Raw genomic sequence first — 26742 nt, 5'->3', positions numbered from 1 at the left:
TACAAAGAAACAAAGTATTTATTGTTAAAAGCTTTCCTACGAATCACTCGGCATCATACAATGAAGGTATGGTGGCTACAGAGGGACACTCTCCCCCCCCCCCCTTTATACACGTATTTGCTCACTCTCACAAACCCACAGTTGTATTTTTTAATGGAGTCCTCTCTTCAGTGAGATTGGAAAAGGTGTTTATCATACAGGATCTGGCAGAATGGACACATCCTATTAAACAACAGAGCAGTTACAGAAAGGAGACCTCTTTCTTCAGGAAAAAAAACGAGCTTTCTTTTCCCCTCATCTATTTGCACTGCCATAAAAGGGTTCTCAACACAAAAACAGGCCAAAAAATCCCCAATACCTGACTAGCATTTTGGCAAAATTAGGAGCCCTAGGATATGCACCAATATTGAAATATGCACTAGTAAGCTTCCATAGGAGAAATTCTAAACAATGCGGTGTAAAAAACTGGCCAGCTGAAACAATGTCTGGACTACAACTACCAACCCTGCTAAGTCGAACAACTGAATCCCTGTTGATAACAATGGAAAACGTTTTGACAATGTGTCTCAAAGTTATTTGCAGAACATTTGGTTCTGTCCTGCACTCATTTCCCAGGGGACGTACAAGTTGAGACTGTCTCTCCCCCACATGCTCTCTACATGTATACATACACACCTGCACACAAAATACATTGACTCACATGGACTGTGCTATTTCCAACAGTACTCTGCACGTTAGCCTGTGCTATGTCTTACTGGCACTTCAGTGGCACTCCACTCCATCTTTTTATTCCTTTTTCCACTGCTGTATTCTTCTTTCTATTCCATAACCAAACATTTGTTTTCCCTTTAATTTCTATGAAACACTTGGTCTAAATCTTGACTCATGGCCAATTGCACAAAGGACTGAGTGTTTCAAACCTGCCATGTCAACACCTCAGCTCCAAGATATATTTCCCTTCTATTGGTACTCCAGCATTCTGTTTTAACCCTCTCCTAGTTTGATGCTGTGTTTTCTAACAATCTATATTATCGTCTATACATTAACTACTTCTATGCACAGAATGGGTTTTTTTGCAGTATGCACAGATTTGTATTGTACCGTGGCAGCAACGGAAGACCCCAAAACATCTTCTTGTCATCTTTTATACTCACAAAAAGACAACCATCCTGAACTTAAAATGAATTTATCATTCACAATCTGCCACAATTACATGCCTGTTCAGTACCACTGCCTTTCATTTTTGAATGCCCAAGTAGCATTTGGTCCAGTTCCTCCCAGTATTGCTCCATTATTTCTATTCAAATATAATTTCTCTTTTTTTTTCTTGCAAACAAGCAAGCTCCTGGCTGCACTCCTGGAAGAGAGGACAAAATTTGTCTCTCTTTTCAGTAAAAGGGCTGAACTGCTTCTGAACACAGGAAAAAAGAATCAAAAACTTGGTCTAGTGGAGGGTGTCCCTGCCCACGGCAGGGTGGTTGGAACTAGGTGATCTTTGAGGTCCCTTCCAACCCAAACCATCCTATGATTCTATGAAAATCTCAAACCTTGGTTTAACCAGAGACACCTGACAGCTATTCCTAAGACTCGCTGTTGGTGACCAGTATTTTTATGTACAGTCTGAATATGGAGAGTGGGATATAAGAATTCAGATTTTTGGGTAGCCATCTTCAGTGGCTGACTCATGCATGCACGCGCACAGTCTCTCACTTCAGTATAACGTTGGTGCTTAACACAGATTCATCTTCCAGTGACGCTCTTGTGAATACTGGGCAGCAATGCCACATTAGTTTTGTTAATTTGCTCTGAAAGAGACTTGGAAACAGATCCATCCAACTAAGAGGTTCTAAAAGCAGGCTGGACTCCATTACGTTGCCAGCTGTGGCACGTGACTGAAATTTCGCTGTACAAATATTTGCCACTTCAATGGGAAAGTTCTCAAAAACCAGAATTCCCTGGCAGACATCCTGCAGGCATCTATCCCAGTCCCATGCCCTTCTCACATCCTTGCAGATCTTTCTCTGCATTTCTTATTCCTGGAGACTGAATGCATCCCCTGAATGTAGCTGCTCTGTTCACCACATACAGAAAAGAGTTTTATACACTGGACAGCATGCAAACAACTGACACAGCAGCATAATAAATATGGAAGCACAGTAGCAGATGACCCCCACCGTTTTCCCTCATAATGCTTGCTTGTAGTCCAAATAGTGGAGTCCTAAAGTAAATAAGATTTCAAGTTTTACTGTAAAAAGAGGCTTTAACACAAAAGAGTTCTAAACAAAGCCATTCACGGTAAAAGGCCTCAGGCAAAGAGGTACAGACATGATTTTTCTTACACCGATGGTTGTGCGTGATGGTGCTGCCATCATATGACCCCAATTGAATGTAAATTTTCCAAGACATCTCTGAACACAATGGACAGAGTAAAAGCTATGGCACTATTCATGTGAAAGCAGAGGTACTAAATAAAGGGGTGGAAGAGAAGACTATCTCTTCTGTGACTGGACGGAAGAAACTTTTAAGTTCAACTAAGAAAGAAATTGGCGAAGATAGCAGAAAAGGACAATACTACAGCAAAATGCATTATTCAGAAGAGCTGCCTCCCTTCCATACCACATGTGAATTCGATTCTCTTTCCAAGAAAGTGAAAGAAAGGAGATGAAAAGGAGTAACCTAGAAGAGGATTTTGAATGCCACATCATCTGGACAAAGAGTTATACTTTGGGAGCTGCTTTTTGGACTAGAAATCATGTTGGACCATTAATTACAAACTAGTTTATACACTACAAAAATGAGGGGGCGGGGGGGAAAGGATTTAATGAAGATGTCCCTGCTTCCAAGAAAATAATGGTATAAATTCCCATAGTCTGAATTTGTTGTACATTTACAAAGAAGATGGTTTCCAAGGGATATATTCTCTGTGCTATTTAAGGCTGATAGTGCTTTATAACTCAACAGCATCCTATATAACCAGTACGTATTATGTATGGGGGAACTAAATAATTCATAGTAAGAGGCAGTTCACCTATGAACAAAATGTGAGACCAATCCAGGGACTCTGTTAACATCTTGAAGTAAAGAGAAAACTGCCATATTATATGAAGTTAAGCTTCTTGGATTCCGCACTGACTTAACAATTAGTAAAGTTCTTTTCAGTGCTGATCCCTACTGGCACACAGAGAAACATTAAAGAAATCTCATATTTTACATATATGCCTACTGTTAATATCTGGTCTGTTCAAGGCAGGTATCAGCAAAGCACCATTAAATTATTTTCATTTTCTCAGAATGCCTCATTTCTTGCTTCAACCTCAGCTTTGCTAACACCACTGATATTAAGGATGCCTAAGAAGCTCTTATCCCAGGGATAATTCTCTTCCTCTCAGTACAGCACATTCATCACACCCATCTAGTGATAACGTAATTCAGTCTACCTTTCACTGCAGGGGCAAGGGAAAGAGGAAGTATTAGAGTTTGCAGAAGAGATGTCCTGACTATACTTCTTTCTTTCAGAGGGGCTCTTCATTCCAGGAATGAAAAACCTCCTAGTTTGTTCTTTCATATGGTGAGATGGCTTCTTGCACTGCTCCAGCTGGAATAAAAACTCTACTCAGGAATATAAAGCATTCCATAGCTATGATGAAGACTATCTTGTCTAATTCCAGAGAAGTTACTATTTGAGACTCTTAGGTAACATAGGATAGGAACTGTATTTATTTCTCTAAATCTGTAGTCTCCTATAACACCCATCTCAACCTCCCCCATCAATGCTACCCATGATTCTATGCATAGCCCATTAGGATTTGCTGTGTAGTGGCTGAAGTTTCCACTAAAACTTAATGATGTGTGTTGATGAATGAACCTTTAATCTTCTTTAACACTGACACATGTATGGCGCTGTCTCTGGCCTGGAATGGTTTGAGACACCCCCCCCGTGGGCAAGATTTTCAAGGGTCACTCTAAAGCTGGTGTTCTGACTGGTGTGTTGATGGTACATTCTCATCCAGTCAGGAAGCAGGTCCATGTGTAACAGTGAGCTAAGTAACACTGAAAAGTCCACTGGTTTGGTGGTCATGATGCCAATGGGATCTTATGAGCAGGACTTATGTGTTGCGCACTCCCAGAGATTGTTCCAGTTCCTGCCGGCGCTGCTGGATCTGAAAGAAAAAGAGAAACTGTACAGTTCAGCAGATTCAATTGTTCAGTGGCAGGAAGATTAATTTATAAGCCATCAGCATGGATAACTGCTGCATACCTTGCAGTAGAAATATCTGCTCACAGCCTCTTGAGACCATGGTTCATGATAAAATTCAGCTCTGCGTTCTTCCTCTGGGTTTCCAACTACATCAGTCATCACCTGTGACAAAAATAAAAACATTTTTCACTACAGCTCTTCTACCATGTAGAGAAAGATTCAGATTTACCTAGAGTCAAAATTTATCTACGTTACTACATTTAAAATGTTCAAGACTGTTCTCTAAGCCCAATGCAAATGGACAATGAATGGCATGTGTGCTTACTACCAAAACAAGATGATCGCATATAAACTGTGAACAGCTCCTAACCTCTGCTCCTCAACTGTGCCAAGGATTAATTCTGGACCCCAGTAGCTGCCCAGGCTAAGTGCCATGATCTCTAACAATTTAGCATCATGGACAGTTTAGTTCCAGTGCTCAGGAAAAGTTACCCGGCACTGCATATTTTATTAGCCTGCGTATCCAAAGAACCTCAGTAGTTAACCATACACAAGGTAACAGCTTGAAATTGTTAAGGTATTCACATCAGATCAAAGCACAACTCTATACCAGTGTTGCCCTTATCCCAAAGCATATCTTACCTTGATTTCAAGGAACGTTCTGATGGGGAAAGCATTAAGGAAAAATAACTCTGTTGAAATGCAAAGAACAGCAAACCCTAGTAATTCCAGAATGGCCAAAGTCCTGAGCTGACTTTTTAGTCTACTCGGCAACTGCCGAGAAAGCAAGATTTGAAAAACTGACAAGTCGTTTAAGGAATTAGCGGATGGGACCACCTGGAAAACTCCCCTTAGGGACAAAGGAGCTGAACAGAGATGGCAGCTCTTTAAGGACATTTTTCTTGGAGTGAAAGAGTTCTAAACTTCCATGTGTAAGAAACCAGGCAAGGAAGGCAGGAGACTGCCATGGCTCAGTAAGGACCTCCTGGTCAAATTAAAGTGTAAGAAAGAAATGCACAGGCAGTGGAACCAGGGACACGTATCTTGGGAAGAATATAGGGATGCTGCCTGGTTTTGTAGGGATGGGCTCAGGAAAGCTAAGGCAGAGCTGGAGCTGAATTTGGCAAGAGATGTGAAGAATAATAATAAGGGCTTTTACAGGTACATTGGCCAGAAAAGGAAGATTAAAGAAAATGTACCGCCCCGCCGTCTGTAAATAAGACAGGAGAACCAGTGACAACCAATATGGAGAAGGCTAAGTTAATCAATGAATTTTTTTTGCCTCGGTTTTCAATGGTAATCTCTCTTCTCACATCTCTCAAGCACCTGAACCTCAAGGGGGAAAGAAGTCCCTCCCATTGTAGGAGAAGATCAGGTTTGAGACCATCTGAGGAACCTGAACGTACACAAGTCCGTGGGACCTCACAAAATGCATCCTATGGTCCTGAGGGGACTGGCTGATGTAGTCACTAAGCCACTTTCCAACATATTTGAAGTCATGGCAGTCAGGCAAAGTCCCAAGTGACTGGAAAAAGGGAAACATCACACTCATTTTTAAAAAGGGTAAAAAGGAGGACCATGGGAACTACTGACCATCAGCCTCACCTCTGTGCCCAGTAAGATTATGAAACAGATCCTCCTGGAAGACACATCGGAACATATGGAAGGCAGGGATCAGAGACAGCCAATATGGCTTCACCGTGTGTGTCTAATCTACTGGCCTTCTATGATGGACTGACTGCATTGGTAAGGGAAGAGCAACTGATGTCATCAGCTGGGTAAGGGCAGTCCTCAGTATCAATACAAACAGAAGGATGAATGGATTGAGAGCAGCCATACAGAGAAGGATTTGGGGATACCGGTGGACAAAACATTAGATATGAGCTGGCAATGTGTGCTTGCAGCCCAGAAAGGCAATCATATCCTGGGCTCCGTCAAACGCAGTGTGGCCAACAGGCCGAGGAAGGGGATTCTCACCCTCTACATCGCTCTGGTGAGACCCCCCTGCAGTGCTGCATCCAGCTCGGGGGTCCCCAGGACAAGAATGACACGGAGCTGTTGGGGCGAGTCCAGAGGAGGCCACGGAGATGCTGTGAGGGCTGGAGCACCTCTGCTCTGGAGACCTCAGGCTGAGAGAGTTGGGGTGGTTCAGCCTGGAGAAGAGAAGGCTCTGAGGAGACCTTATTGCAGCCTTTCAAGACTTAAAGGGGGCTTATAAGAAAGATGGAGAGAGACTTTTTACTAAGGCCTGTAGTAACAGGACAAGGGACAATGCTTTTGAACTGGAAGAGGGTAGATTTAGATTAGATATAAGGAAGAAAATTTTTGCGATGAGGGTGGTAAGGCCCTGGCAGAGGTTGCCCAGAGAAGCTGTGGCTGCCCCTGGCTCCCTGGCAGTGTTCAAGGCCAGGTTGGATGGGGCTTTGGGCAAGCTGGGCTGGTGGAGGGTGTCCCTGCCCATGGCGGGGGGAGTTGGATCTGGATGATCTTTGAGGTCCCTTCCAACCCAAACCATCCCATTCTACAGAATAATAAAATTCTAATGGCTAAGTCTCCAGCATCACAGAATCAACGGTAAATATAAAATCATTAGCATCTTCTGCAAAGTAGTATTGCGCAATCACAATTCTGATGCCAGCAGGGATGAACATTATCGAAAAGGCCCTTATAGGACTGCTTGTCAGTCAGGCAGAACACTGAACAATTGTACTATGTATGCAACTACAGAAGCTCCAATACACTTTAATTTGTAAGCTCTTCAATCTGAAGGCTGCTTTATTTAAACATTCTTTCAGATTGAATACAATATAAATGATAATAATCATAATCTTAACAGTAGATTTTTGGAAGACTACTGACTACAAACTAGATATTTATACTTGAAAGACACAATTTTATTAAAATAATTTCATGGATTCATTAATACAATTGGTTTTAAGGCATCTGAGTTAAAGACACAAAGCGTGAAACTTTATGAAGAACAAATTATTCATTTTTGCTAGCAAACAACTGAACTTCTTTACATTCCATTTCTTGGGTATCTCAAAGCTAAGCTCAAAGGCGTGTGATATTTAATCTGTCAATTTATTAAATAAAATTAAATTATCAATTAACAAAACACCCAAATTGTGCTATTGTACTATAGGATGCTCCTGCTGAGTTTTATATAGCTTTAATTTTATGGAGTACGCCAACACAGCCCTACACTTCAATCTTACTGTCCAACCACAAATTCACCTACCACCCCGATTAAGCACCGCTGTTCTACTGGAAGTGGAATACAGCCTAAACTGTCTTTCCTACATACTGTCTGCTCTGGGATTGCAATATTCCACTCATTGTCTGTCCTCTGCCATTTTTCCATCCTGGATGGTTTAGCTATACACTCTATATACGTTTAGATAAAATTCTTACATTCTGGTTCCACTATTCATTCTTCTTCAAACCTTAGCTCACCTTAAGATCCCTACTTTGGGACCGGAGAAGGTCTTGGATGTATCCTTTGGGATCTTTGGAGAAACTCAGCATGAAATCACGTTGTATTTTTAACTGATTTATGGATTCAATTGTCTCATGAATCTGACAGAAAAAACAAAGCAGATGTTAGTTAATTCCTCCCATGCTCCAGTCACCCTGAGGTCAGCTCCTTTAGCATCTTTGTACTTCTTGTAATGTACAAAGCTGACAATTCTACACAGCAGACTTGTGCAGGTTCCCAGTGCTTTTTCCCTTCAAAGAGGGAGTTAACCACAATCCTGCAATTACATTTGGGTTTTATTTGTACTTCTGCAATACAACTGTGCACAGGATTCTTCTTCACTTCCTGCGTTGAAGTGTTGGACGGCATGCGCTATACAATGCTGAAGAGCTAAGTCATGCCACTGAACAATGTAGTAATTGCCTGTGTATAATCAGTCTTTCTGCCAACTATGGGATTTTTCAGAAAAGGTGCTATATAAATATGTCTTTAAACAGTGCCCAATGCAAGAAAGCAGTTATTCCCCTGGTTAATCATCATCATATCTTCAGTACCCTGCTGTGATCCTTAAAATTTCTAGTGATTGCCTGATCGAGTCCATGTTAAATGAACTCACATAACAGGCATGACTTCTAGTCTTTTTTCTTAACAAGAAAGCTTATTAAAGTCACAATGGCTGCAAAAAGAAGAGGAGTATGAACAATGAGAAATCAGGAGTACGGAAGGTTTATAGAAAATGAGTGATGTCTTCAGAAATATTATGAAATAAATGAGCATTAAGCAGCAGGGAAGAATGAAGACTCCAAAGAGAAGTCAAGGTCCTATAATCATCCTGGATAACAAAATGAAGTATGATCAATGGGAGGAGAGTTAATGAATCATTTGCACATACACAGAAAAACACACTTGTGCTACCCTGTTCCTCTAAAATTCAAGTTTGAGATTGTAAAACTATCTTGTTTAATTTAATATATACATCTATTTTGCCAAAAGAGCCAATGTGGCCAGGCCCATGGGAGAAAACAATCCGCCCCTGATCTGGCTATGCCATCGAGGCCACTTGTGTAGGCACAACTATACAGTATGTTAACAGGAGAGAGCTGCCGTCAACTTAAAAATCATTCCTTATGTGGGAAAATGATGTAGCCATGCTGGAGGAATCTGTTGACATGCACCGAATTTCCACTAGAGGACTCTGTGGCAGCACAGCAACAAACACTACAGGTGACAACAATGCAGCAGTCAATGCCTGTTTACCCAGAAGTGACTTCAGTAACTTCACTAATTGCAGCTTGCCCTCTGCTGTAGCAAGTGCTCAAAAAAGAGGTGATACAGACATGGGAAAAGGTGAGCTGGACTGGAAACAAAATAATCGTATGCATGCTGCATGCAAGCTTATATAGGCTGGGAACCAAATGGCTGAGCAGCTGCCCTGCTGAAAAGGACCTTTCTCAAGAGTCACAAAACAAAAGATGCTGCACTAGTTACCAGAATCCATAGGACTGCTAGTGCCCACCCCCCCTTGAAAATCACATGAAGACCAGAGTTTAACATATTTATTTGTATTAGAGGTAAACAGAAAGAAACTGGGCCTCACTGTATGTCACATAAATCATCTCCAGTTCATGATGTCACACCTCTTCTTCCCTTGCTCTGAGAAGCCACTTTTGTTTGTCCCTTACCAAGCCAAATCAGCCATTTACACATGTAGCAAAAGCTGACCAATAGTCCCCATGACATGAACCCCAGTATAGCCTGCAGAGCTCACCACTGCCGTAAGACAGATAGTACTATTTGAAGCGCACGTGATCCTCTTTCAGTAACACTGAAAACAAGTCTGCCAAACTGCTCCAAGTGATTTTTCTGCCATGCGTTTTCCATGTTTGCACCTACTGCAGAGAGCTGTTCTGCAACTGTGCGTGCACAAAACACATCTGGAGTACAAGATGCTCTTAGTACTGCCTTATAGCAATTTAGCAAGATACCATGGCATCTCAATAAAGTTAGAGTCAAACAGTTCAGATGATTCTTGAATGCCAGGGGACTCACTATACTACCTATGAAACTCTGCTTCTGTCACTCTGGTTCTGTCAGACCATGGATCAAGTCCTAAGCGGGAATGCCACTCACCCCTTTGTATTCCCATTGCATGTGGCTGATTCATCCCTTGAAAGCACATCACCACCTTTGACATGTGACACCAAACCCACATGAAGGTACATAATGAGAATATATGCCATGTGATACTTTACTCCTGGGCTAGTACCTTGTTGTCCAATGCTGTAATCTCTTGTTGATTAGCTGTTGAGAGAAGAAAACTACTCATCTGTCCCTTTAATGGGTCTTCAACTTCTACATCTATGTCATAACAAGCCGTCTTCTTCTGATCGTTGGGGTCAACACTATAAAGAGTATAACAGAAGATCATGAGAACTGCCATAATGAGTCAGAATAAATATCCATCCAGCCCAGAATACGCTCTTCAATAAAGCCTGTTGCAGATGCTGTGAGAAGAGTTTAAGAACAGAGTATCCTTATATATTTGTATATCCTAATATATCCTCTCATCTTTCATCAGTAAGAATTCAGAGACTTTTGAGCTGGAAGTTTTGTTCAGATCATCAGCTTTCACAGAATCATAGAATTGTTTTGGTTGGAAAAGACCTTTAAGATCAACAAGTCCAACCATTACCCCAACACTGCCAAGTCCACCACTAAACCATGTCCCCAAGCACCACATCTACATGTCTTTGAAACCCCCCCAGGGATGGGGACTCAACCACTTCCTGGGGCAGCCTGTTCCAATCTTTGATAACCCTTCTGGTGAAGAAATTTTTCCTAATATCCAATCTAAACCTCCCCTGGCGCAACTTGAAGCTGTTTCTTCTCATCTTGTCGCTTGTTACTTGGGGAAAGGGACTGACATCCACCTGGCTACACCCTCCTCTCAGGGAGTTGTAGAGAGAGATCAGGTCTCCCCTCAGCCTCCTCTTCTCCAGGCTAAACCACCCCAGTTCCCTCAGCTGCTCCTCATCAGACTTGTGCTCCAGACACTGCACCACTTGGTTGCCCTTCTCTGGACACGCTCCAGCACCTCAATGTCCTTCTTGGAGCGAGGGGCCCAAAACTGAACCCAGCACTCGAGGTGCAGCCTCACCAGTGCTGAGTACAGGGGGGCGGTCACTGCCCTGGTCCTGCTGGCCACACCATTTCTGATACAAGCCTGGATGCTGTTGGCTTTCATGGCCACCTGGGCACACTGCTGGTTCATATTCAGCTGGCTGTCGATCAACACCCCCAGGTCCTTTTCTGCTGGGCAGCTTTCCAGCCACTCTTCCCCAAGCCTGTAGCGTTGCATGGGGTTGGTGTGACCCAAGTGCGGGACCCGGCACTGAACCTTGAAGAACTTCTTATAGATGGCCTCGGCCCATTGATCCAGCCTGTCCAGATCCCTCTGTAGAGGCTTCCTATGCTGAAGCAGATCAACACTCCTGCCCAACTTGGTATCGCCTTGGATATCAAGCCATTGACCGCAACTCTTTGAGTGTGACCATCCAACTCCTTATCCACCAAGTGATCTATCCATCAAATCCATGTCTCTCCAGTTTAAAGACAAGGATCTTGTGTGGGATAGTATCAAATGCTTTGCACAAGTCCAGGTAGATGCCATCAGCTGCTTTTCCCTTACCCACCAATACTGTAACCCCTTGGTAGAAGGCCACCAAATTTGTCAGGCACAAGCTGCCCTTACTGAACCCATGCCGGCTGTCACCAATCACCTCCTTATTTTCCATGTGCCTTAGCATAGTTTCCAGGAGCATCTGCTCCATGATCTTGCCAGGCACAGAGGTGAGACTGAACGGCCTGTAGTTCCCCGGGTCTTCCTTTTTTCCCTTCTTAAAAATGAGGGTTATGTTTTCCCTTTCCAGTCAGTGGGAACTTCACTGGACTGCCACGACTTCTCAAATATGATGCATCGTGGCTGAGCAACTTCATCCACCAGTTCCCTCAGGACCTATGGATGCATGTCATCAGGTCCAATGTACTTGTGCACCTTCAGGTTTCTTAGATGGTCTCGAACCTGACCTTCTCCTGCAGTGGGTGGTTCTTCATTCTCCCAGTCCCTGCCTTTGCCTTCTGCAACTTGGGTGGTGTGGCTAGAGCATTTGCCAGTGAAGAATGAGGCAAAAAAGTAATTGAGCAACTCAGCCTTCTCCATATCCTGGGTAACCAGGTCTCCCGTTTCCTCCCGGAGAGGACCCCCATTTTCCCTAGTCTTCCTTTTATCACTGACATACCTATAGAAGCTTTTCTTGTTGCCCTGACGTCCCTGGCCCCATTTAATTCTATCAGGGCTTTAGCCTTCCTAACCTGATCCCGGGCTGCTTGGACAGGTTCTCTGTATTCCTCTGTATGGGTCCATGAAGATGACTAAGGCACTGGAGCACGTCACACATGAGGAAAGCCTGAGAGATCTGGGACTGTTCAGCCTAGAGAACAGAAGGCTTGTGGGGGAAGGGACCTTATCAATACCTGAAGGTGGGTTTAAAGAAGACGGAACCAGGATCTTTTCGGTGGTACCCAGTGACAAGAGGCAATGAGTGCAAACTGAAACACAGGTGGCTGTGAACACCAGGAAACACATTTTTACTGTAAGTGTGACCAAGCACTGGCACAGGTTTCTCAAGAGAGGTTGTGGAGTCATCCATGTTGGAGAAATTCAAAAGCTGTCTGGACACAGTCCTGGCCAACTGGCCACAAGTGATTCTGCTTGAGCATAGGAGGGCATTTGACCAGATGACCTCCAGATTTCCCTTCCAGTCTCAACCATTCTGAGATGCTGTGGCTTTCTGCAAGTGAAACAGCAACAGAAGGAAGACTAAGGAAAACCAGGGTCTGGGTCCGGTTCTGCCGCTCACGTCAAAAGCCATGGAAAAGGCCGAGGCACTCAGTGTTGTCTTTGCCTCCATTTCTCCTGCTAAGTCCTGTCCTCAGGCCTCCCAGGTCCCTGAGCCTATGTCAGAGTCAGGGGAGCACGGCTGTTCAGAGGGACCTTGACAGGCTGCAGAAACAGGATGGCAGTTCAACGGTGTAAAGTTCAATAAAGGCAAATACAGAGTTCTGCTCCTGGGACAGAATGACGCCATGCAGTGGTACAGGTGGGCATCAGCTGGGGAGAAAGCAGTTCTGCAGGAGTGCACCTGGGGGTCCTCACGGACAACAAGCAGAGACTGAGACCGTGCGGTAAGCCAGCCGCGACAAAGGTCAACTGCAAAATGGGCTGTATTAGCCTCAGTGTTGCATTCAAGTCAAGGAAAGAGGCGATTCCTTGCTATGCCACACTTGTGAAACTGCATCTGGACTTCTGGGCGCAGGACCGGAAAGACGTGACGTTCTCGAGTGTGGTCCGCAGAGGACCACCAGGATGCCTGGGGGCTGGAGCACGTGCCTACCAAGAGAAGCTGCAAGAGCTGGGTTTGTCCAGCCTTGAGAAGAGAAGGGGAAAGGGAGGTCCTATTGCTGAGTGCAACTGCCGTATGGAATGGTGAAGAAAAGACAAAGCCAGCCTCCTCTTGGAGGTGCACAACAGTAGGATGAGAGGCAACAGAAACTCACTGCAACATGGGCAATCAACTCAGTATAAGGAACTTTTTCTTTTTCTTTTAAAATCATAATGGTAGTCAAAAGGGGGAAATCAAGAGCTAACCTATTTGCCATAGGACAATATTGGAGATCTATGCTTTGTCGTCTACTTGTGTAATGTTAATAGCATGGGAGATGGCTTGCTTCTTTGCAGAAATGGGAAATTGCACCAATGTTTCTCTTTATACCTCTGAATTCAAGTCAGCTGCAATAAGGAGTGCAACTCAAGAAAAGCTCCAGCTTGAGCTCAGGTAAGAAAATTTGCTTTCTACCAGTTTTAAATTTCATGCATTCAGTATTGCAGAGATCAGAAACTATTATACACTCTATATTTTTTAATTGCATTCTCTATTGTCTTTGAGTGTACCTAATATTTAAAATATTTACCAAGATTAGAGGCTTTCTGTTCATCTCTATTTCATTTCCACTTCAACCTCATTGCATTTTTTGTTTTCTTTTTCAAAAAGGGGGGAAGGGTGGTTGGTATCTGAAGAGTGGTTCTAAAATACTATTATTTCTAGAATTAGTTTAGAATACTTCACATTTTAGTCTCTCTACACATATTCTAAAACTAAAATGAGTAATTGTGATCTAGCTGACCTTGTAAAAGACAGGCTTGAGGATTTATCTGAATTAAGAGCACATATATTTAAAATCACTAGCGATGGAAAATTCCCTGTAGCATTGTGCTGGTTTTGGCTGGGATGGAGTTAATTTTCTTCACAGTAGCTAGTATGGGGCTGTGTTTTGGATCTGTGCTGGAAACAGGGTTGATAATACAGAGATGTTTTAGTTATTGCTCAGCCGTGCTTACACAGTCAAGGCCTTTTCCGCTCCTCATACCGCACTGCTACTGAGGAGGCTGAGGGTACAGAAGTGAGACTGTGAGAATCTGTTAAAAACTCAACTGGACTAGCCCCTAAGCATCCTGACATAATTTGAACCTGCTTTGAGTTGGGAGGGGGGAGCTCTAGATGACCACCAGCAATCCCTTTTACTGTATATTATTCTGTGATTTTATGAGTCTAAAAATTACTTCCTTTAAATTCAGTGCCAGACTTCCAGAATTATTTTAGCTTAGCTTGAGACTGTAAAGACCCTATTGCAAAAGTATGCCCTATTCTCAGGAAATCAGTACTTCCCCTTTCCCCGGCATTACATCAGTGCAGTGTAGTGCTGTCAGGTGCTGTGTGGTGCACACAGTGTATCAGAGAATGCTGCTATACACAAGGTCCTGCTCTTTACCTTGTGTCTAACAGAAAACATATTGCCTCCAGAACCTCTTTTGCCATCTCTCTGCCCCTGGAAACATAACCATCAGTTCCTTGTCATTTTTCTCCGAGAAAATGACTGTGTATCTCTGAGGACCTCAGCTTTTTTTGGTCCATCAGACAGGTCACTGAGTATAGCTATCAATCTGCATGGTAGTCAAGCTGCTTTTTGATTACTCTGTTCTATATATTCAAATGAATTGAAAAGCAAGTTTTATTTTGATAGCCTATGTAGTATTTAAACTTATCACATATATTACAAATTTAAAATAAAGAATCCAATTTTAAGCATATTCAGAAATATTTGTTGTCAATATTCTGTAAGAAATCAAATCAGTACACTCAATTATTAACAATAATGTTTAAACACCCACCATCAGAGTTTTGACCAAGACCACAAAGGAACTTGGGAAAGACTGAAATGTCTTAACAAGGTTGCAATCCCCAAAAGTGTCTTTATCTCCCTCCCACAGACACACAGCTGTCACTTAAATACGGAATGTGCTGGAAGTGCCCTAGATAGCTGAAAGTTGTATTCGATCTACTATGTCAGAAATACATCTGTTTTGACAAGGATGCCAGAAGCTTGCTATCTTGGTCACAATGGCCTTCTCTGAATCTAGGCATCCCAACAAAAGCATGCATGGACTGACCACTGTATTTGAAATTATAATACTGTTGTACATTTTACATAATAACCCAGTGATTAGAATGATTGCCCATGATACACAATATCTTACTTCATTTCCCTTTTTTCCCCTCTAAGTGGATTCAAACTCTCATTCCTCTCCCCTTAGGAAAGAAACCTGACCAACTCTCTCAATGGTATTCTAGTAGCGATAAAACCAGTAAGAAGTAGTTTTGCATGCTCCTAGAGAATCGGTGCCATTCTATTGAAAATAATTCAGAATTATATAGACCAGAATGACACAGAGAATGAACACACAACAAAGTCCATGGTACTGGAAGTTATAAAAACTGGATTCTGGTCCCTGCTATCGTAGCTGTTTCTGTATTTTCTATAGTGAGTGTTTTGCACGTGACAGTGCTGAGCTGACTGACCAGCTTACCTGATTATATGGTTTATCACTATAGGGTCTGGTGGTAGCAGCAGGTTAGTGAGTCTCTGAGGAATTTCAGAAAACTTTAGCCGTGGACAGTCAAAGATCTGGAATACAAGAAAGCACGTTATCCTTGCCCAAAACCTAACTTGCAATTAAATGAGAAAGTAAGAAACCAACAGTTCAAAAGTAAGGTGATTTTGGAAGCTATAATTCTGCCTCCTTGCACAGAATAAATTTTTGGTCACTTCTGCCCTTGAGAATTGCTGCTGTATTTACAATCTGGGCTAGCTGATAGATGCATCAGATGATGACAATTTAGGCATTCCGCTTTTGGTTTAGCTGCTGTAGGGCGCAGGCCACTTTAATGGGAAATCAGAATCAACTGTATCACTGATGGGGAGAAGTGAACACTTCCTCTCTCACTAAGGGTTTGCAGCAGCATATTGTAAAGAAAACAATTTTTTTTTTTTTAACCAGAGGAAATATAAACACAGTTTGCTTTTTTCCCCAAGGCATGTTTCCCACAATATTTTGTGCTAAAGAAAAATACAAGAAAACATTTTTGGATTTTAAAACCATTTGCAATTTTATTATTTTTTCTTTAAGATCAAGGAAAAAGAAAGTCAACATGGTTGTACTTATTTTTAACCAAAACCTAAACAGCCTCTTGGAAGGGATCCACTGCTTTCCAATCAACATCTCATGGTTATCTTCTCCGTACTATGGTCCAGAAGCTAAATATGTACTGAATTAAAAAAAAAACCCTGAATCTTTTGAAAAGATCAAAATCTGTAGTTTTTGGAATTTTTCTGTGTGTAATTGCAGTGTGTTGCCAGGAATCTAGAACCACTCCTTACACCTGGAGTTTTCAAAATTATAATTATTACAGCCTTTTTTCCCTACTGGGATTTTTAATGCTCTTAACAGATGAATAGGCTTTTCTCTAAAGATATTCCATTTAAACTGACTTAACACACACACCCCCAACTATCTATATATTAACATTTGCCTTAAAACATGCCGTTATGTGAAGGCAATTTGTAAAAATGCTGAGGCAAATGCAAATGCCTCTTAGGGAAACTATTTCCACCTGACAGAACAGAGATACTACTTGTAGTATTGTATCTATAAACAGAAACATGCTTTGCAGCTCTAGAGACAAAGGATGCAGGCAGGATTGAAAAGAATGGACTATCACACTGTAGAATGGACATACAAAGTCAGAGTGTTCAACTAGGATGCTGTGGTTCCTCAGACAGAGTATCTTCTGAAATTCATAATTTTCCGGAGTAAGGGAATTTGGTAGCAGAAATACCTAGAAGCCAGCTCTGGCTTTTGAAATACCTTTGGACTTTTTTTTCTTTCTTTTGCTTGTAACACAGTGGATTTCAAATTACCCAGCTGACATAAACAGTGTTTCTCAACAGAAGAGGATCCTTCTTCATCAACTCTAAAATCTGTCTAATTTGCTGGACTTACCTGCATCCAGGAATTCAGTCAGCTAGTTTCTAAAGAGCAAGGAAATAACCAAATCTACTGAGTCTGCAACTCACTCTTTATTTCAGTTCTGAATTCTGACACTTAATAGAGATGACTGTGGAATTCCCAACTCAGAATCTTTGCATAGCAAGCTCCATCCAATCTGCTGTCACCACTGGCTCAAGACTCATGTCAAACTCCTAACGAGGATGCCCAAGAGACAAGAGCTTTAAGAAGGAAAAAGGGAGCAAGGCCACACGATAGTGAGAGAAGGGGTTGGAGACTGGAAACTAAGGCTAGATGGAATTTTCCTAAAGCTCCTCACATTCCTACCTAACTGGAGTTAATGGTCTAAACTTACGACCGCTGGCTCTGGAAGCCTGTATGGCTATAGTAATTCTGGTGTGTGCGGTAACTCATTCAGTGATAATTTTTTAGTCTGTACTGTATTGTGTCATTAGATACAGCCACAAGCACACCAGCATAGCATTTAGAAAAGCTGGCATACCAGATGAGAAGACCGGTATCTAAAAGGGAATGCTAGAGACACTGATGCGTTAGGTACTGCTCCCCTATGTGACCTGCGCACTTCCAGCTACGGCCGTGACTTTTTGCAGGAGTGACATGCCTAAAACTATATAATCTGCAGAAGTATCATCAGACTGGAAGGCACTCCTAACCCAATTCCTTTACCCTCCATATCTCAATCTTAGAGTATTAGGGTGAAAACCAAAACAAACTCATAATGAAATGTTTCATTTGATTTAATGGCATTCATTTTCCGAAGTATTAGCATTAGTTCTGAAAGGAAGATTAGCTACTTAGGACAATTTTGCCAGAGACCTAAGGAAAACAGAAACACTCAAATCAATCCTATTAATGATTTAAATCTATGCGAGCACTGCATTCTTATGAAACTACTCCAGATTAGCCGGCTCTTGCAGGGAGTGAGGTTCAGTCTCCTAGAAAAGAAATCTGCTACTTCTCGACTCTCTGATCTGACTAATCTGAGGATGGGAAGACAACTATCAGATCTGATGGTATTCCTGAGGAGTTCTAACAAAAAGGAGACCTATTAGCTAGTAAGCCTGTGATGAGATACACAAAGAGAAGATGGCTCCAGCAAGCTCTTAGTCTAGCAAAGTTCTTAAGCTGAAAATTAAAATAAATGAAAGTGAGAAGGACCTCCTGCTTACCAGAAGTAAGGTATGAACTGCTGTACTGGATTAGACAAAAGATCTACTACTACACATCTACCACACTATCCTGCTCTTGATAGTGGCCAAAAGTGGACACTAAAGGAAAAATGTAACAACAGGAGAAACATTTACTGGTCCTTCCCAAAAAGCTCTCCCAATCTCCACAGCTTTGCAGCTTCCTTGCATTTAGAACAGCCCAAGATTTTTTTCTTTTCCATTCGTTTGTCACTTTTGGAACCTATATACACTTTTGGCATTTGCAATGTCCTATCGCAAGGAGTTCCAAAGTTTAACTATGCTCGATTCCTTTTGTTTGTTTTCAATTTGCTACCTGCCAGTATCAGCTGGTGGCCTCTAATTATTTAACAAAATAAACAATAACTACTCCTTGTTCACCTTTTCCATTCTGCTCATGATTTTTCAAATCTTTTTCACCTCCCCTTTTCCATTTCCTCTTTGGGCTGGAACAAACAAAATTGAGTATAAATTGGCTATAGATAAATAGAGAATGGAAATCAAATCATCTAAGCAACAGAGTGAACAGCTTTGTCATTTTGCTAAAAATTCTTATGTGGTTTTAAGATGGAATTTTCACTATATATGAAAAAGACTGCATGCTGTAATTCTCAAAAAAACACCAAACAAGAGAGTGACTATATAATCCGGATCACCTTGGTTCTATATTCCTAAAAATACCCATGAATCCCCCAATTACTTTGTTATATTTTGTATTTTCAAATGTGGAAAAACCCAGTGCTGCCTTTAAGTTTATTTCAAGCATTGGTCACTTTAAACTTTTGTAGGGCAAATTAATAACAAAAAATAAAAGCTTAAAAAGAAAACTAGGACACAACTTTCATTTCAACATTTACTTTCAATGCTCCCTAAAACATAATTTGTTTATTATACCTGCCAGTACTGTCCCTAAATAGGACTATGTCACAAACTCGTACTTTCAAAATAAATTCGGCAAGCCTGAAGCTACAGAAAAACAAAGCCAATTAAGATAGTGATAGCTCAGATAACATTACCTTTATAAAATAAATATCATCATATTTACAGAAAAGGTGGAGATGCCTTTAAGTGGCCTTCTTGGTTAATTCTAGAGGTCATTGTGAAAGACATAAAGTCTTAATGTGCTCCTTTCGAAACATCATGTAGAACATTGAGGGTATTTTATAATCTGAAGCAGACTTAGGAAAAATAACCTTTCTAATTATATCTTCCATGTCTTCTGCCCTTCATAAACAGGGAAAAAGAAGGGAAGAAAGCAGGTCTACATATGATTTGGCAATCAGAATCGGCAGATTATTTCACGTTTCTTAGTACAAAATGATACATCAAGGGGAAAGAAACAGTAAATCAACAGAGTGAAACAATTAGAGAAAGTCCTCCTTCTTGGAAAGGGCACAATTTATGTGGGAGCACTGAACCCCCAGACGTGGTTTTTTGACAACACTGGCACCTGGGTGCTTATTGTATTAGTTGTAGTGACTGTTGAAAGCCATTCAGTACTGAAGATACTGCAAATCATTAAGGGAAGATAAAAAAATCAGTAATTTTCATCCATCCAAAATTTGCAGATGGATATTAAAGTTTGCCTTTAAAGAGCTACTGTGTCCAAAAAGGAGTTACCTGCTGGAAGTACTTGTCGCAGTTAATGTATTCCTTATCATGGGAGTCTTGCAGCTTATTTGTTTTGATGTACTGCCAGAGAGCCTGGATGATGGCTGATCGGGTCTGCGTGTGTATCCCCAGCAAACGGGCTAATCGTGGGTCCAGTTTAAACTGTGGAGGCTGTAACGGAAAGAGAAGGAGATGGCAACAGAGAGAAAAGCAGACAGATACACAGGTATGAAGTTTCAGCTTTAATTCTTGAGAGACTCTGTTGCTCAGGAGAAGCACCCCATTCAATGGCAAAGATTGCAAAAATACAGGTTGCTCAGATGTGTACAACTGTCAGTGCTCTGGAAGAACTGCGTCTAAGGTTTGAAAAGAAAGAGGGGGACTCTAGATATGCTATGCACACAGACTATCTGTATCACGTGCTTTAGATAATAACAACTTGCATGCAGACTCAGGAAAGAATTTTCCTTTTCAACATTGATGCATAATTTGACTTGAGGAAGTGGGAGAAGAAAAACAATGGTCTGTCCTCTGAACTACTGGAGGTTAACCACGGATAGAGAGAATGAAGTCAGTATGAAGGTTCTACTGTTGCTAATGACTGCTCAGCTGCCTCACATCAACAAAGTACCTCAGAAGTCTGTTTTTTCAGGCATGTCCCCATCATTCTGCTGTCTACCAGAAAATTTACCCAAACACAACTTGTCAATGGAGTATATTTCTTCTCCTGACCTCTGTGACACAACTCTTCAACTACCCTGTTCTGCATCTCTAGTAATATACATTCCTTGGATACCTTGGAATTTGGTGCCTCTTCAAGTGTGTACCCATACTCAAGTTTAATATTTGCCGCATTATTAGGCAAGGATTACTCTGTTGGGTGCTAGGTCACCCGAAGCTAGCTTTATAACAAATCAAGACTTAAGAATAAGAGAACATCTATTTTAAAGCACAAATTTATAACGATGGGGAGCATAACAAACATCATTAGATTGTCTTAACAATAAACATTCTCACTGCCTATATCAGCATTTCGGTTAACTCATACACTCCCTAAAATTAATAATATTTTCTCTCTGCTAACATAAAATGGAGTGTCTTTATCCTGGGTAGATGCTATTTGCATGGAGGGGAAAGAGAATGGCACAGAATGAGTTCTTAAGGTTATACAATCAAAATGTATCTGAGACTGAACTGCCATTGAAAAGGGAGATCCCATCTCTTCTTAGCAGTGCATTTCTATCAATATCCTTAAGACAGCAACATTTCTTTCAGGGATGGTTTCAGTCACATTAGTGAGCTCCACAACTGCAAATCTCTATCGTTTGTGCCAAGAGAATGGAGGCTGTGGCAGTGCACGTCCACAGCTGAAATGAAAGTGGTTTTTTTGGAGCAGCTTAGCCTTACAACAGTTTAAAACAGTTTGAAACTGTGCCCAGGACTCTCTTTTATATGCTATCCCAAGGCAGAATGACCTAATTTTGCCTACTGGGTTTTTTTTGTTTCCTGTGACTGGGATCAGGGAGCTGACTTGGAAGTAAGTTTCGTTAGCTTTCAAATAGATCAGTTCCCTGACTTGTTAATGTTCAGCCCACAAATACAACTAGTACAATAGAACTAATACTGACAAAAGAGAGGAAGCAGGAATGCCTAACAAGACCTAAGAGTAATGGCAAGTCTAACCCTTGCAGGGCAATGTTGTCTTATGCCAGATTAGGGTGACAATGCAACCAAAACTTGACAACCCAGGAAAGCTGTGTAGTCTGCTCTCAAAGAAAAGCTGCCACAGCTACACAGCTAGTTCAGGTACCACTAGCAAAAGCTACTCCTTTGAATTTCTGTACAGGACCACACACATGTGCAACTTATCTGACTATTCTCTAAGAAGCCTGAGATGGAAATGCATATTCTCTCTGCACGTGGGCAATAAAAATAGTAATTATCATAGTGCCAAGAACAATATTTTGCTAGACTATAACAGATATTTACTTGATGTGCCCCCTTTACATTTTATATAATCTGTCAGTTTGGTATCATTCTAACCTCAATGGACTATGTAACATTCTGAGTCCAAGTATATTGATTTTTGATGTACGTGACAGGATAAATTTGCTCTGTTGTGCTATGTCTCAATGGCTGTATTTTCCATGCTAAAAGCAGTGCACTGACCTGGTAGTCCAACATGAGGAGTAATGTGCACCGCACACTGACATCACCGGGTCTTTTCACCTGGAAGCCATCCGTTTCCTGGGTTGTGGGAGTTCTGTGCCACTGCCAAAGGGAAAAACAAGTAAGACAGTCAGTCTTTTTTTCACCGATGTCCATCGAGGTGCATCTTCCACAGTATGTCATGCAAGAATAAGACAAGTACAAGACTTCTGAAGATCTTGCAATTTAAAAAAAACCAAACAAACCCAAACAAAAACCACAACCCCTCAAATAATTTCTTGCTCTGCCCTTACAATTCAGCTTTAGTGCACCATCTGTTCTGCTGTTAGCATGCTTTACTCGTTAGGAAAAATGCACACGATTTTTTCATAATTTCATATATTCTGTTCTAAAATGTGCACTACATCACTGCTACATCTATGGTTTTAGACTATATAGATTCTGTTAGTAAACATTCTTAAAAATAATGAAATTTTGAAAACTTTTATAATACCTTAAATGAGATAATGAATGCAAGGTAACTTAAACAAGGTAGACAACAGGCACGTAGCTGTTTACCTGTGCTACTATCAGGTTTGTATGCAAAGGGTACATGACATTCTTACCTCCACAAGATGGTTGTCAGGTCCATAAAGATCTTTGTCCAGTTCAATAACCAAACTCTTAAAAAAAGATGAAAATTTCCGTTTCTGTTTGCTGAGCTGTACAATCAGAAGAAACAGAAATGTTTAAGCCTGCATATATTAGCTTGTGTTCTACGCTTCCTTCTCAGGCTTTCTCTTTCTTTGAACATTAATTCCCATATAGAGTACAAGTGTGATCAGTCTAATTGAGTTTTCCCTGACAAATGCAGGCAAAAATCTCAACAGTGGTGGAACAGTGCACAATTAATGGAAGATTTCCCTGACTCTCTTAATGTTTTTGGAAAGGACTAGCTTGTAATGTGAACAAGGCACCTGTGAGAGCAGGTCCAGAGGAAGCCACAAAATTGATCCGAGGGCTGGAGCACCTCTCCTGTGAGGACAGGCTGAGAGTGTTGGGGTTGTTCAGCCTGGAGAAGAGAAGGCTCGGGGGAGACCTAATTGCAACCTTTCAATACTTAAAGGGGGCTTATAAGAAAGATGGGGACAGACTTTTTGCCAAGGCCTGTAGTGACAGGTCAAGGGGCAATGCTTTTAAACTGACAGAGGGTAGATTTAGACTGGATGTAAGGATGAGAGTGGCAAGACACAGGAACAGGTTGCCCAGAGAAGCTGTGGATGCCCCATCCCTGGAAGCATTCAAGGTCGGGTTGGCTGCAGCTTTGGGCAACCTGGGCTAGTGAAAGATGTCCCTGCCCATGGCAAGGGGGTTTGACTAAATGATCTTTAAGGTCCTTTCCAACTGAAACCATTCTATGATTCTAAGGCCACTGTATACCTTTATTTTAAGAACTTGGGTTTTTTGATGAATGCTAATTTCTTGGTCTGATTTATCAGATAACAGTAAATTTTACAGATTCATCATACACTAAGTATTTCCTTTTATATTTTGCCTTTCCATTTAATTATCAGTATTTGCTGTTTACTACACAGCTCATAATGTCTAAATTAAAAACTGGGAGGTCTATAATCACATAATCTGACTTTCCATAAATACAGTCCACAGGATTTCAATTAATTTCTTCTTATTTAATGCAGAAAATCTTTTAGAAATACATCCTCATTTGATTTAAAATTTGCCAGTAATTGAGAAGCTATTTTGTTCCAATAAAGAATATCTTTCTTTGTTAAAATATATGCTCTAATTTCTAAACTGAACTTGTCTAACTTCCATTTCCAGATGTTGCACTTTGTCACCCCTTCATCCTCCAGCAAGATTACGATTCTGATTCACATACAGTTATCTCCAGACAGACAGGTGTGCCTTGAAAGCCTTGTCCTCTACGTACATGCATGTTCTCAATCTGTTTATCCTATCGAATACTTAGCTTGTGAAATCTATTCAAATAGGTGACACGTTATTAGGCAAGTCCAGCCTTCCCCAAGGAAAGCTAAATCCATTACTGGGGACTTCAGAATGATAAAACTTTTCTTCCATCCTTGCTCTGACCATCCATACATCCTCTTGTCCTCCCTAGGAATATGAACTACTTGCTGTTTCTTGTTAGCCTACTCTTCACAAGGTTCAATGCCTGCTATAGGCCTGAATCCTGACGTATCTTTTAAGGGAATCATCTCAGCCCCGTTCTTTCCACCTCCTCCTTCCCATTCTGTCCTTAAGTCTGCTCCATTTCCTGCTGCCCTTCCTGCCCCTCCCCAACATTCCCATTATGGCCTTATCCCTCACTCTCGCTGGACACAGTGCCTTCCCAGCAGCAACAAGCCAGCACTGCCATTCAGAGATGTCTGAGTTGTTGTCCTCAGTAAAGTCCACCACCCCACGGGACAACCTCTAGATCCTTGCCAGCCCCAGTGAAGCACAGGTAAGTCATACGTCATCCAGGAGCTTCCCCTCCACTCGCAGCTCCCATGAAGCAATACTGCCATCAGAGTCATCAGCGTCAGATTTTGCAGGATTAAATGTGTTGGAGATGTAAAGTCTCAGTTTCCGCTTTTGCTGTTATACAAATAGAGAAAAGAAAAGTACACATCCAGTTTAAGTCCAAGACCTGAGGAAGCCACAGGAAAAGTGACAGTTACACATTTAGCAGAGAATCTGCATGTTTAGTACAGTTGCAACAGGTCGTACTAGAAATTAAGATTTGGTTATGTGTAAGAAAACACACCTGGTAATAGTCTTCCTACAGACACACACCCAAATACACACCCCCCCCCCCATACACACACTCCCACACGCTCTCCTGCTGCCTAACCTTCCTCTTTAACTGCCTTTCACCCTAATCAAACACATTGCAGCTCCCACTTGCTGTGAGATCTGAGTGGAGGAAGGCACTGTGCTTCATCCCCAACCCAGGTCTCAAGTCTGTGAGAGATACAGTCACGCCTACCTGTTGCCACTTTTACAGGCTATCTACGGTTTCCCGGTCACTGTACTGGCTTATGGCTATGTTATTTCTCAGTGCCCTTCTCTCCCATGAACCACGGGAAAATCTGGCCATTAACTCTGATTCATGGATTCCAGAAAAGATATTGCCAAAAATTTCTTTGCAACTCCAATCTCAAATACCTGTTTATAATATAATGACAAAAAGGCTACAGTTGTCAAGTTAATGCAGTCAAAACAATCTTCATACAACATGAGAAAGGAGTAGTCTTGTAAAGCTTTCACATTCACACATGCACACATATAGTAGAGAAAAAAGGTATATACATCAGGTCCGGAAAATAAAAATCTAATATAGCATAGAAGAATGTGGGAGGCAGAGATGTACGGCTGAAGAGGAACAAGACAGTGACTACATTTTGCCAAATCTAGAGAAGACAGTGACAGAGAGGTTTGATGGAAATAGAGTATCAATAGTATGCACTGAGAGGGAACAGGGTTTTCAACACTGCCAAGAGTCCAGAAAATGACAGGTTGACACAGACGAGAACAGGCAGATAGGTAGAAAAATATTCCTGGAAATCCATGTTCTTTCTACAGGATTTCTGTTGCTAAAGTGTTTTGGTTTTTTGGTTGTTTTTTTTTTTTAAATGCCTCAGAATCTTTATTTGATATGGTGGACACGTGAAGGACTTCACATTTCTAAATTCACAACTTCAAATTGACTTGCACATTTCATGCACTGTTCCTAAATTTTATCCCCAGATGGATTATTTGCAAAACTCTTGTCTATATACAGAAGCAGCTTTTTTCTTAATAGTTCCTCCTGGATACTCATAGTTCAGGTTTATATCACTGATTCCATTTCCTCTTCTTCTGATTTCCCAAGACATTATTTCCATTCTCTCCTTTACACTGGAAACTCCTCCTTTCCTTGTATCTCCCCTTGTATCCAGATAGGAACTACGTCTGTTTCCTCCAAAGTCTGACATTTCATCACTAAGACCATCTTCTCCAATAACATCCTTATTCAAATCTGAGTACTTTACTTTAGATGCTTTCCTTTCTCCTAGCTTTCAGGCTCTAGCTTCCTTGTACAGTCCACCTAAAACCAAGTTAGTAACAACGTCTAACTAACTCCGCTGTGAAATACAAAATACCTCTCCCTGATACTTTCCACTGTTCCCCTTTGCTAACCCCTTATCATTTTTCTTTCATGTCATGCACAAGCCAGATGCAGCTTACACTGCAGAACTGGTCTCCTGTTGGGTTCTCTATACTTTCTCTGTTCTGCCAAAGTCCGAGTCTCTTTGTGTGTTTCTCCCACATCTCTCTCTTCAATTTACAGTGTTTTCTTCTGCACAACGAATTCTGTTTCTCAAACTCAATCCTTTCCTCACTGTAACCCCTATAAATCAGCCCACTTCTTCCACATTGTCATCAGAAAGGAACTTAGAATAATTATGAATAAAAATCCTAAGTAATGGCTATCTCTAAAGTGATCTTTTGCCCTACTTTCTATGTATCTTGATTTTAGATCAAAAAACATTTAGCCTTTAACTCCAGCATGTCACAGACACTACTGACAACCTGTAAGTACTGTGGAATGCTGAGCCTTTAGTCTCTGCTA

The 26742-nt window shown here is 41.4% G+C and overlaps 1 protein-coding gene across 11 annotated transcripts in view; it reads right to left on the bottom strand.

The window, feature by feature from the left end:
• SMARCD3 (SWI/SNF related, matrix associated, actin dependent regulator of chromatin, subfamily d, member 3) overlaps window positions 1–26742 on the bottom strand; it is a 111002-nt gene continuing 84260 nt past the window's right edge. For all 11 annotated transcript variants that reach the window (XM_054814328.1, XM_054814332.1, XM_054814331.1 and 8 more), the window contains 9 exons: window positions 24603–24725; window positions 22733–22828; window positions 22128–22229; window positions 19968–20129; window positions 15661–15758; window positions 9943–10078; window positions 7655–7777; window positions 4259–4360; window positions 1–4160 (listed from right to left, as the gene is read on the bottom strand). In XM_054814328.1, coding sequence (XP_054670303.1) covers window positions 4107–4160; window positions 4259–4360; window positions 7655–7777; window positions 9943–10078; window positions 15661–15758; window positions 19968–20129; window positions 22128–22229; window positions 22733–22828; window positions 24603–24725 — 996 coding nt within the window. In that variant the 3' untranslated portion in view covers window positions 1–4106. The remainder of the gene's footprint in view (window positions 4161–4258; window positions 4361–7654; window positions 7778–9942; window positions 10079–15660; window positions 15759–19967; window positions 20130–22127; window positions 22230–22732; window positions 22829–24602; window positions 24726–26742) is intronic.

This window comes from Grus americana, chromosome 2, assembly GCF_028858705.1.
Source record: "Grus americana isolate bGruAme1 chromosome 2, bGruAme1.mat, whole genome shotgun sequence".
Classification (NCBI taxonomy): domain Eukaryota; kingdom Metazoa; phylum Chordata; class Aves; order Gruiformes; family Gruidae; genus Grus; species Grus americana.
This window is presented reverse-complemented; position numbering and strand designations above follow the sequence as displayed.